This window comes from Nesoenas mayeri (genome assembly GCF_963082525.1).
Source record: "Nesoenas mayeri genome assembly, chromosome: 1".
Lineage (NCBI taxonomy): Eukaryota > Metazoa > Chordata > Aves > Columbiformes > Columbidae > Nesoenas > Nesoenas mayeri.
In genome coordinates this window covers 138,423,880-138,436,927 of record NC_137541.1, presented here as the reverse complement: position 1 = coordinate 138,436,927, position 13,048 = coordinate 138,423,880, and the positions used below count along the sequence as shown (strand labels likewise).

Here is a 13,048-nt window from a genome sequence, read left to right as displayed (position 1 = left end):
AACCAACCATGCAAACACTAGTGTTGTGGGGTTTGAAGCCACCTGCCCCAAAACAGAGTAGCCTAGGGGCAGCAGACACCTCTGGACCTGCATGCTGCTGTGCCACACCACCCTGCTCTTCTCTGCCTCCTGAATAACCCCAGAAACACCCCCCCAAAAAAAAAGAGTGAGCCCTACAGCAGCAGCAGCGAGGCACCCTCACCCTGCATGGAGTCCCTCAGGAAAAGACATTCCACGCACCCTGAGCTAGCGCAGGAAAATCACCCGGTCTGACGAGGACCTGTGTGTATCTGTGTGTGCGTGTTGGGGTAGGGGAAGAATTGCAAAAAAAAAAAAAGACCAATTCACCCTGGTCCATGTCCTCACCCAGCTGCTCACTTGGGCTGGTTGGCTGCTGTGCCTCCATCTCACCCCTCCAGCCTGGCCTGGGTCTCCTCACACCCAACCTCAGCCCACCACCCTCCTCACCTGGCAGTGGGGGCAAGGCCTTGGGGAGGAGACTGGGACAACCATGTTGAGGCATATCCTGCCTCAGCACCTCTCCCCGCTCAGCCCTCCCTGCCCCAATGGAGGCTGTTGTCCTCTTGGAAATAAAACAGCAACAACAACAGAAAAAAAAAAAAAAAAAATTATATATATATATCTCCCAAAACCTCCCTGAAAGACCCAAATGGATGGAATCGACCCTCAACAAAACCAAAGGGAAACAAAAGCAAAAGTCCCCGCCAAGGTCAGGGCCAGGCGCATGTTCCAGCTGGGGACCAGCAGCCAGGGGTGCGTCCCGACCTCCCTGCTCCCATGGCCTTGGCACATCTGTGGCGTCCACCAGCACGAGGAGCCCCGACAGCTGAGGGGGGATGTGGCATAGCTGGGGCTGTCCCACCGTCCAGCAGCGGCCTCGGGAGGGGAGGGCAGGGGGGACAGGCGTGTGTGTGTCCCTCCACCACCTCACAGCCTTTCAGGAAGGAGTATGGTCTCTTCTCCCCAGCAAGAGGCCCCTTGCTCAGCTCTTGGCTGCCAGCTTGGCCTTACACAAGTGAGCCAGCCCGGCTCTGTGCGGGCACCATGACGGGGACAGCCCCGATCCGCTCCAGCGTGGCCTGGCTGACGGCATAGGAGCGCGTGTGCGGTGGCCGCTGCTTCCTGCTGACTGAGCCGTTGCTCCGGATCACCTCCTGAGGGGACGGCGCCGTGCTGGCCGTCACCACCAGCGTCTTAGGGGGAGCCGGGGACGGGTGGCCGCCGTTGGCATAGATGGGGCGGGTGCTCGTGCTCCCCGAGCGGGAGAAAGGGGGCTGCTGGGCATCATTGCTGTTGCTGAAGCGAGTGAAGGAGTCTGTGGCATGGTTGGCTTTGGGGTCGTTCCAGTAGCGGCTGTTGTAGGTGTTGGATGAGGTGAGGGTGTCATTCTCTGACGAGGATGCGTCGGCATGGAATGTCTTTGCAGCAGAGGAGCATTTGGGTGGCAGGTCATCCTCCCTAGGAAAGAGAGGGTGTGTGGGTACATGGAGGATGATGCTCCACTTGCCAGGACCCTCCCCACCACCACACCCTGCTGGGGTCAACGCCATCAATTCAAGGTGAAGAACAGCAGCAACATGAACCAGCATTCCTCCTTGGCCTATTTGCTCATGCCTCTTTGCAAGATCCAGCTCTGTGCACATTAATTGCTCTGTGTGCACATCACTGATGCTAAGAACCTGTGCTCATGTGTCTAGGGGGGCAAAACCAGGGGTTGTCACAGCCACTGGTGCTCTGGCAGTCAATACAACTGTAACCGTACAACCAAAGAAGCTGATCCTAAGGGGGGTTGCAGAAAGCTACCAGAAGGAAACACTGTGGCTTTAAAACCAGAGATTACAGTTGTATCTCCAGGGCTTTTCAGCTATCACTGTCTGGTATTGTGGGTCAGGATCCCCACCATGTGCAGAGACACTCTCCCATGGAGCTAACAACGTCAAACCAAACTTCTCAATAAAGGCAATGTTCAAAACAAAATGTGTCATTACTATTCTTCATCTGCTCTCTCCTTTTTCTGGACAGATACGGACATCTTCCCCTGGCCCAGGGCAACACACTCAGTATTAGCAAGAGTGAATTTTCTGATTGCCTTCTTACCAGCTGCTGCTTTTGCTGGGTGATCAGAGGTCCCCTGACACCAGCTTTCCCTGGCTCTTACCTTATCTCATTGGGAATCTCCTCCTCTTCCTCTTCTTTGTGTTTATTTTTCCAGTAAAACAGTGCCACGGCCACCAACACAATGCAAACAACAAGCACGACCGCACCTGTGGCCACCGCTCCTGCAATCAGGCCAATGCTCCGAGGGTGGGCTGTGGGGACGATTGAACAGAGAATGGAGAAGAAATCAGAGCTGGGCTGTGGCTGTCCATGAGCATTTGAAGCTACTGTGGCTTGGGAGCAGGGAAAGGCAACGTCCCCATTCCAGGGCACAATGATCTTCTGATAGAGAGGCACATGGTGGCTCACCGCAAACACGGTTACACAGTTTACTGTCACAAGACAGAAGCAGGTGGCCAAGCCTCCCTTGGAAAAATACTTACATGCAACGACTTGCAGGTCCAGAAGGCAAGTGCTGGTTCCAATGGCATTTGAAGCCACACATTGGTAAAGACCTGAGGACACAGTGCTGATATTTCGGAGAGTGACAGTGCCCTGGACTTGGTCTAGTCAGAGAGAAAAGAAGGATTTAAATCCCTCCCCCCCTTCACAAAAACCATGAAAAGGCAAAGCCAGCAAACAGAGAATTTTGGTGTGAGACTCTTAAGAAGAAATAAATCAAGAAATAACCTTGAGATGGAAGCATTGTGCGCACGCACACACACACACACAAGATTAGGTCTTAAGGAGCTTATACTAGATGTTTCTCTTTCTTCTTATAGGTGAATTTCTGCAAATGAAAGCTTGGGACTCTCAGCACTGTGTGAGAAAAGGCAGGAAAGAAGAGATGTGCAATTACCTATACCCAGATCCATACATTAAATTCAGTCCTGCCCTGAAAAACCCTTCATCTCCCATCCCTGGGCTCCCTGTCCCTGCTCTACCAATTTTCCTCATTCCTGAATTTTGTAAAACTTAAATGCTTGACTATTCTTAAAATACAGCAAGATAAAAGGCAAAAGTACAGCTATCACTACTTTGTCAGGACACCTATGTTAAGAAATCTTCTGGACGGTACTTGCGGCTGGGAAATACCCAGTCTGATCTGAGCCTTGCTTTTACACATATCTGAAAGGCAGTTCTGGCAGTAATTTATTGGAAAAGAGTGGCCTCAGCGTGAGAAGCTGGCAGTATTTTCCTGAGATGATTCTGTCTCCGTTCTCCCAGTTTTCAATCTATGAGTCTTTCATTTAGTTTAAAATACAGGTGAGTCGGCAGCTGAAATCTCCAGCCATATGCCAACATCTGGCAACCATGTTCTCTCTCTCCCATTCAACCAAACACTTGCTCTTCGATGGGGAACATGCTTCTGTACAAAAAAAAAGCCCTGAAAATTTAAATGACCACTGGAGGGTACCTAGTCCACCATGGGCTCTAGGAATCTTCGTTCCAATAAAGCGAACATGCAAGAGATGGCAGACACTCAATGAGCCATGCCACCTCTGGCAGCTCAGACAAAGGAAAGCCCAGGCTATCACCTGGGAAACAATAGGATAATCAACAGAATGAGCACCTTGTGTGGCAGTTGGGGGCAACTTGGGAACATTGTCCAGTTTCTCCCAGAGGTATGTTGGCCGGGGAATGCCTTCTTCTGAGCTGCAGGTCAGTGTGATATCGCTGCCCACATCCAGGGACCCCTGGATTCTGCAAAGTGGAGCAGAAGGAGGAACTGCGAGAGAAGAGGGGAAAGTGACAGCAGATCAGGAAACATGAACAAACAGTGAGGGACAGGCTCTTTCTGGACACATGCGGCTAGGGAAAGCAAGGTCACAGGTATGAGCTGGACCTTGCTAGGGAAAGCAAGGTCACTGGCATGAGTTGACAAGGGGACAAGAGGGAGGCAGCAGACAAAAACCCATTGAGGTTTGGGGGATGATAATTCACAAAGATTCCTGACCCGCTAGCCCATCAAGGTTACAGACTACTGCTGATTTTCACAGGACCCAGTACTCCTAGGTCCCCTCCTAGAGAAAAAGAGGGTGAACATTTCTGTGTTTGAGACAGCAGTTGTGGTGGGAGCTAACAGAGCTTCAGAAAGAATTTGCTGTGGTTGAGTTTTGTTTCATATCCCTTTAATGGCACGTACTCTGGAGTATTTAACATCCTAGGGAGTATCCAGTATTAATTAATTTAATGAAAATGAAGCAAAGATATAAAGTCCTTCTCTTCTCCTGTTGCTATGTACAAAATTCTCATGGTCCCTTCAGCTCTCCAGGATGCCCTTGTACTTTGTTCATGTTTCTTTGCAACTTCACATCACAATGCTGCCACAAAAGCTTTCTCTCCACTGTATTTTAAAACTGCATTATATATTACCTGCATATGAAGACTATGGGCCCAACAAACTCCCACAATACCCACAAGGCAGCCCATCCCTCACCATAGGATCTCCTTGAGCTCCAATGCCTACCCTACCATATTACTCTGCTATGATGCACTGTCATGCACAGAGGATCCCCTCTCCCTCATAATCCAAATAAACACACCCAAGACAGTAAGTCCAATGACTCCAATATTCCTGACGCCTCGATCGGGAAGATTGTTGACCAAACATTGGTATGTGCCAGTATCAGATAGCTGAGTGTTGTTGATGAAGATGGAGGCACTGGTGGTTGGCATTGTCACAGCAAACCCCACTCGCCCATAGAACTGGGGTGCACCACCAAAGATCTGACCCCCTTGGTAGAGAATAACCTGGAAAAGAAAGGAAAGCTCAAACAACAGTCTGCAGGAGCTGTGCAAGGAGGAAGAACAGCAAGCAAAACATGGGCTTCCAAAGATGAAAGAAGCAATTCCTAAAGAATTTCTAAATAACCACACCTCAATATACAGTTGCCCCAGGCAGAACCATTATGTCAATAAAAATGTTTGCAGAGGTAATAGATCAGATATATACCCAAATCTTCTGGCACAGCTGAATTGGCAATAACAGCCTACTTCATACAATAGTCACTACCCATCTGGACAGGTTTGATGTAGAGAAGCAGAGACTCTCTGCAGGTCAGTGAGTACTTTGCTGGAAAGCATCCACCCAGTGGACAGTATCATTTCGAGTCTCAGTCAGTAAGATCCTGTCACAATTTGACAATGCTTACTGGAGATCATTGGGATGAACTGAATGACAGGCAATGCAACCCTTGAATCTGCTCAGCCTCCACAATCAGAAAGCTTACGTAGCAGTGTGAACTCAGACCAAGTCCTTGAGGAGCAAGTACTCTTCTGCACAGGTTCTCACAACTGAATACTGAATGTGATAGGGGCAGTGTGACCAAAGACATATGCATTTCAGAGCAATGGCATTCTTCTGTTGTCAGAGTGTGTAGGCAAAAACAAAGCCAGCAGATCTTAGTTTTATGATTCTTGTGTCCACCATGATAGACTCTTTTTTGATAATGTTCGTAAGAATGGACTTGCATAAGGAACAATGAAAAGGTAAGGAGAGAAGTAAAAAGGGAGATGAGTCTATGAGAGGCCGTGTGTTACAGCACATTTTACATAGATTTCACAGGTTTAAGCCCGTAGCTGTCTCCAGGTCCTCCAAAGCCCATATCCAGCATACCACAGCCTGGATTACAGCTCCTGTGCTCTTTTGAACACACAAACCACCATAGATCCAAGGCAGCTCTATAATACCACATACATGTGCCTCAGTTGCACATCCTGCCAAGGCAGCCAAGGACACAATGTGCATCAACAAAGCATTGAAGAAATCAGATTCATGTAAGATCATAGGTCATCTTCAGCAATGAAGGGGCAATGGAGTTCTGGAACAACCGAAGACTAAGGATTGTAAAGGGTCTACATCCAAATCAGCATGAAAAGAGTGGGGAAAAGGGAAGCCCTGAAGAAATACACACTCCAGTAAGAAAATACCTACCTGTTGAGGCTGGTTGGCATTAGAAAGAGGAATGACCATCCAGATGACATTAAGGTTAGTGAGAGCAGCGTTAGTGGTGAAGGTGCAGGGCAATACCGCTGTCTGGCCTCGGGCAACCTGGATACTCCCTGAACTGACTGACACCTCCAGAGGACACACCAGACCTGAAAAGAAAAGGACACCCAGTTCAAGCATTGCAGGAGAAGGATAGCCAGTTCAAGCATTGCAGGTGGCCCCATACACATGCAGGTCCTGACAGCTGCATCCTGTTACAGAACTGTCCCTTACAAATTATTTCAGGCTAAAAAGAATTTTATTCCTCCCTTAACAGATAAGGCTGCTCTCATGCAGACATTTCTCACAGGCAAATGCAGATAGGAAGCCCTTTTAAGTGCGAGCACTCTAGTTTCAGAGCCTCTGAAAACAACAGGTTTTGTTTTGGTGATGAGAAAAAAGCCGGAAGAGCAGCCAAGCTGTGTCTAGGAGATAATGAAATATGTTTTCAAACCCATCAATCTTAATGATACCCAACATCACTGAAACAGAAAAGACAACTGCATTCCAAAAGTCTTCACCAAGGGGTAAGCAGAGAGCACGCATATTGCTAAGGAAGAAACACAGCTCTCCCCCTACTTCTGCCCCTCATAAAGACCTGCATGAGCAGAAATGTTTTAGTGCTATTTTTAATTTAAAGGGTTAAAAATCTAAATATTTTCCAGTCCAGGTATTTCTATCTAGCCGGTGAAAAATGACTACTGATAATGGAGGGTGTCATAAAATCTCATTTATTTTCCAACATTTCCACAATTCACTTCTTTGCATTCCACATAGGCTGGACAGGGCTCAAAGCCTGATAAGCCCCAGCTTCCCAGTGCTGAAGCTCAAGGCTGCAGCTTTTAGATTGCAAGTCACACCGGGAAATATCTCTGTTCCTGCTGCCAAAATCTTGTCAAATGAAACTAACCAAGGAGTCACCACCACCATTTTGAGTAGCACGAAAATTCTTTAAACCATTTTCCCCCACAAAATCAGAATATTGACTACAAAAACATTTCTGTATATGATAACTCACTATCTTCTTGTTTAGGACATGTGGGAGGCTGCTGGAGGAGAAGGGAGAGAGTTTTCAAGCTCCAGTGCAATATCAGAATATTGCTAGCACCCAGGTGTATTCTGTGGACTGCCCTATTCTCTTCTTGACTCCAGAAAGGGTTGCCAGCAAAGTTTCTATTTTCTGCCTAGAGACATCAGTTTGCTGAAGGTGAAATGCTCCATGTCAGTAGGTTTCTGTCTGAAATACAAATAAATTGAACAGGCTAATTTCTGAGAAAAAATGCTGAGTGGTCTCCCACACGCTTGTCTTCTGGGATCTTTCCCAGCCTACCTAATGGAGAGATGGGATGCTCAGAGCCTGGAACCACTGAGCTTCACATGCTACAGATTCAAAGTTTCTATCACCTGAACAGCCTATGATGAGTTCCTGGGTTTGAACTGATTGCTCTGGAGCTGTGATACCCCAGGATCTTGCAAATCCTGAGCAACCTCCTCCAGACTTCTGTTCCCTCCTCCATATCTCCCACCTCCAGTGCCCCAGGTAGTTTGGGGAGACTCAGAAACACTTCAGAACAGAGCCAGACAAAATGTCATTTTAATCTCTCTAAGAGAAACTAATGAGTTTCTTACTTTGCAGAGAAAACAAAACAAAACAAAACAAAACAAAAAACACAACAACAAAAAGCCTGACTTTCTGACTTCCCTCACAGGCTTGGAATATATTTTAAAATATGAAACATTTTGGAAATTCCTAGGGAAACAGTTAATCTCTGGTGCTAACACCTCAGGGAATTAGGTGCCCGGATGAGGAACAGCTGGTGAAAACTTAATCCATCAATCTCCTATGCAGGGCTGTCAGCAGCAAGCAGAAGTAAATAATTTGAAGAGCTAGTAATAAGCATCACCTTTATTACAAGACATCTGCTTCCAGTTGCATGTGTGGTGAAGAGACCGTGAGTAGTTTTGGATTCTTCAGTTGTTTATGGCTAGCCAGGCAGTGGCATTAGCCCAAAAACCAGAAGTGATCCATGTCCACTTCAGAGATGTTTCTTACTGAATATGATCCTGGCGAGGGATTGTCTTTTCTATAGGCCTAAATTTGAAGCCTATCCTGCCATGACTACTCATCCAATCTAGCATCATGCTAAAAAGTGTGAAGGGAGTCACAATAATTTGGACATTTGTTGAATTAACCTCTCACTCTAACATGGTACAGAAAGCTCCTCTGCCATGTTCAATGTAGATCTAATGAGAGACTTTCCATGAGAAGAAAACAAACTACTCTTCTGGTTTGGAATAGCAACAAGTGTTCTTCAGCTCTATCCATTATCCCCTCCACTTTCCCCTCCAAGAAAAACCCACACAGCCAAATTTTTGTTATTCAGGAAAAGTAATACTTACGTGTGAGTTTTCACTAATAGCAAATTTACTGGAAAAGTTTACAGTTTGCATTGCAGGATTAGTTACATCAATCACTCAGTAATTAAGATGATGTGATTTTCATACCTAACCACCCTCTTGCTAATCCTAATATTTACTATTAATTGATTGTAAACATCCTGCAGAATAATAAAAACATTAAAACAGAACATGCATAATTTATTCACTGTAAAAATATTTTTCAGTACATTTGCAGATTTCCCAATCTACTTATGAACAATTCAAAAAAGGAAAGAAAACACGTAATATTCTCTTTGCTATGCCACTACCCCACTCTCACTCTGCAGCACCCCACAGCCCCCATAACCTCCTCCCCCTTTCAAGGCACCATAGCACCCCTTTTAATTTGGATGCCGTGGAGTGGTTTCTGTGAGGGGGGTGGGTGGGCACTAAGGAAGACCTGATTTCCCCGTCCATTTCTCTTGTCAAGGGAAGCTGCTTTGAACCTGGGCATGGAAGACGAGCACCCCTCCACCACCACACTGTCCTATCATCTCTGTCTTGTTAAACCACCAGGCAAGTCAGCTCCTCAGACTTGCTTTTGCCTCATGCATTCCAGGGCCTGTCAGCTGCTCTTTGGCCCAGGATGCATACAAGGCAGGCGGCACTTAAGGACTAATTTGTTAAGCTAAGTGGCACCTGCAGGGCTACATCTGGGGAAAACACAGACAACCGCTTCTGACAAGTAAGCTGAAACAAGGCGACAGGAGAGTCAGGAGACCAAATGTAGGCAAAGTCCTCTTCTACCAGCACAAGCAAGGAGGGAGGCTGGTGTGTTAACACAGCACTGGGAGGGCACTACTACAGTGTGACCGCTCTCCCAGGGAGACAGCTGAAAGAGCAAAGATAAAATCCTCTGCAGAAGCTACAGTGTCTTTCATTATATCTCAGACTACTAGAAAATGTAACACGCTTACACATGCCCTTGTCCATCTATGCAAGGATCTATGTGACTGCATCCTTCCACACCAATACTCATGCCCAAAACACAGGTGGATGCACATTTATAAACATGTGTCCAGGAAGACATCTAGTAGGAAAACTCAACCAAATGTTACATGTTTAAACCTCTCAAAATTAGCAGTTGTAAAAATGTGGCTTTTCATTAATGCAAAAGGAGGGAGACAGGGGAGAGAGGGAGGAAGAAATTTCAAATTTAGCATATCCATTGGGATAAGGCTTTTTCAATGCAGCCTAAGGAACAAGGACTTGAATTCCCTTTGGTAGATATAAATGCAAATATAGATATACGCATACACATACAGCCCAATCTACTAAGTCAAATTACACATAAAAGGTCAGAAAAATCAAGCAAAGGATTTTGAAAAGGGTCTTCTTTTTGCAAAGGTACACAATCTAGACCTTTTGTAAGTATTCAGAGAAGTTTAATGACTTCTGAAAGACATCAAGAATTGATCACTACCAAATCATCTCTTAGAATTGGATTACAATGGCCCACTCTTGTATGTGCAGTCTCCTCCTTACTTAGTAACGAAGCATTCCTGTAAGCAGCATGCCTGAAGGAAGAGCAGGGTACACCACTGTCAGCAGAAAGAGGAATGGGCCCTTCCTTTATGTAGGACACTTTGATCTTAGGTTGATTCTGCAAACGGCTTTCTCCTTTGATCCCAATGCATCGAGCTTTCGTCACTAATTAGAGCAGATGCTCCATTTTTTTTTGTCCCCTACCACAGAACTAGCCAGCAGAACTATGTTTCAGCTACAGAGGCTCTTCTAGAATTTCTTCATATTTCCAGGACCAAGTAATTATTCTGGCAACAGATCACAGTGAGTTCATTTTTGATGGGTCATTACTGATTTTCCAAGTAGCACACTCAGGTCCCTCCCCTGCATCCATGAAGGAGTCCATGTAGATAGTTCATAGGTCATGATACAAGCATGTAGAGCCCAGTCTGGCAATCAGCATTTGCCTCCCTGCTGGGTATGAGGAAGAGATGGATGTTGCCACATGTTTGCTAGCTGTCCTACAAGGGCTGCAAGCCTAAGAAGCTTCAGAATACATCAGATGCAGTAAAGTTGAAAGACGTGGGCACATCTTAGAATTTTGATTCATACTATGTTGTCGGAAAATGTTTCCAGCTCCTGCCTACTGCCACACCTGTGTGCCAGACATCACCAGCAAGACTAACAAATCACCTTGGCTGACAGCCGCATGAGTGAAATGAGGACTTCCACCAGCATCACATCAAATCAATAGACCAGATTACAACATGAACAGCTAATGCACAATCACCAGTCCATATTACCATGATGACAGATGGTCACATACCACGGGGGCCTCAGAGACTGCAGAGACTGTCCCTTTCAGGAAGCACTGTGGTCATCCTAAGGGCACATCCTCCTCTGCTTCTGGATCATCCCCAGCACCTGGTTTTTAGAGGTGATCATGCTCAGCAACATATCTGGGTGTCATTGGCTGGCTTGCAGTACAGGGCACAGAGAGAGTCTTTCCCTTGCCCCGTATTTAGCTTAGGAGTGTTGATCTCCCAGGGTCAAAGAAAAATAGGAGTTTCTTTGGAAGGTCAGTCATACCATAAAAGCTCCTGCCATGCCTCACCTTCTCGAGGGCACTCTCTACTTTGCAAGTACCGCCAAGAACTGTGGGCAAATCAGCAGAACTTGGCATCTGCTAGCAGCAGCCTCCTGATGCTCAATGGTGTGGGAGGCTGAGTCAAACCATCACACTGGGCTAGCATGACTTTGCATCCATGGAGACCAGGGTGCAGGTTCACTCTGCAGTGCTGGCAAGCCAGGGAAGCAAATGGTCAGGGGAGAAAGGAGAGAGGGAAGTGTGAAAGGGAAAAAGAAAAACTCAGCTGCTTGAATTCTGCATCTCCAGACCTCCAGGGACAACATGCAGAAATGTGTGTGGCTGGGGAAAAATGAGAATAAACCTTCCAGCTGTATCATCTTGCATTCAAGACCCAGGGAATGGCTCCCCCCTATCCCAGTGCAATTAGCAATCCTATTGCCATGTGCTGGGGAAGATGCCTTTGGCAGCATGACATTTTGGGTCCCTCATTAGAGAGGCGAAGATGAGTTCATTCAAAAGTTTCAAGAACAGAGTAGGAACACAACGTTCAATCTGGCAACCGCAGGCAACAGAGGGGGAAACTGCAGAGTAGTCATTTTCCTGAGATGAAAGGAAAACACAAGTCACTGTGCCTTTGGCCTGCCTCGCATCTCTGAGTCTGGGACCAAAGCTGCCTTCTGTGCTAAAGAAGAGAAATGTCTCCCACCCCAAATGAGCTGAGGTGCATTGCCAACTCAACACGCTGAGCAGCAGCAAAACCTACGGCCCAGGAAGGCGTGACTCACAGCTGGAGGAGAAAGTAACAGATGCAGGGAGTACTTCTCCTCCAGGACCTGCTAACACAGCAACCATCCAAAAGCCCCTGAAGGAGCCTGACTTGCAGTTGCAAGCACTGATAACATTGAAGTTGTCCAGCATCCAGACAGACTGCTCAACAAGCTGTCTGAATATTTGTCTTGCCCATTCTCACCAGAGACCATCATTCTAGATGTGATATACTTGCTAGTTCAGAATCTATCTAACTAAAAGCAGTATTCACCCAGTCAGGAGGCAGCTTGTGGTAGACTTCACTCTGCTTCTGGAACCAGCATCACCAAGAACTCCAAAGGAACACAGACACGAGTTACTGCCCAGCTAGGCTGAATTATGCTTGGTAGAGACCCCCTTGAAACAGTTATACTGGGAGCTAGGAGAAATGGTAAGAAGAAGGGAGGGATCCACCACACTATAGCCTTTCTGCCAGCTCACAGCAAGGAGAAGGCAAACTTTTGTCTAGAGACATCCTCAGGGTGATTGCCTCTGTGCCCCAGTTTGTAGGCACATAGAATCACAGAATCAAAGAACGATTAGGGTTGGAAGGGACATCTGGAGCCTCTGGAGATCATCTAGTTCAACCCACCTGCTAAAGCACGTTCATCCAGAGCAGACTGCATAGGAATGTGTCCAGGTGGGTTTTTAATGTCTCCAGAGAAGAAGACCCCACAATCTCTCTGGGCAGCCTGTTCCAGTGTTCTGGCAACCTCAAAGTGAGGAAGTTTCTCCTCATGTTTAGGTGGAACCTCCTGTGCTTCAGTCTGTGAAGAGACAGATGCTCTGTACAGGTGCTGCAGGGAGCCTTCCCAGAGGGCCTACAAGGCATATTGAGGACAGCCAAGAAAATTTCATGCTTCTGTCAGAAAAGAAGGATAGAAACTTTCTCAGATAGCTCCTCCTCAAGACACAATCAGCACTGCCTAGGCCACTTTCAACAGAAGTTTGTCTAATTTAGTCTTTAAAGGCCAAGAAAATGTCTGTATGGTGCAGCACAGCTTAGCAGTCTTGTTAAGTACTCAGTACCCCTTCTTTCTTGTAATTCCCAGAGGTCTCATCAGTGGTGCTTCTGGGCCCCTGCCCTTCCCTCTCTGCAACCCAGCCATGCAAGTCACACTTGCCAATCTTAACTCTTC

The 13,048-nt window shown here is 46.7% G+C and overlaps 1 protein-coding gene across 3 annotated transcripts in view; it reads right to left on the bottom strand.

Moving 5' to 3' along the window:
• Positions 1–1,028: 1,028 nt before the first annotated feature.
• IGSF11 (immunoglobulin superfamily member 11) overlaps positions 1,029–13,048 on the bottom strand; it is a gene marked incomplete at both ends in the record, with an annotated part of 108,019 nt that continues 95,999 nt past the window's right edge. For 2 of the 3 annotated variants that reach the window (XM_080349323.1, XM_080349325.1), the window contains 6 exons: positions 1,029–1,479; positions 2,180–2,330; positions 2,562–2,684; positions 3,692–3,847; positions 4,665–4,872; positions 6,056–6,219. In XM_080349323.1, coding sequence (XP_080205449.1) covers positions 1,029–1,479; positions 2,180–2,330; positions 2,562–2,684; positions 3,692–3,847; positions 4,665–4,872; positions 6,056–6,219 — 1,253 coding nt within the window. Of the gene's footprint in view, positions 1,480–2,179; positions 2,331–2,561; positions 2,685–3,691; positions 3,848–4,664; positions 4,873–6,055; positions 6,220–13,048 lie in introns of those variants that run through there. The other variant, XM_080349324.1, reaches the window with a different exon arrangement.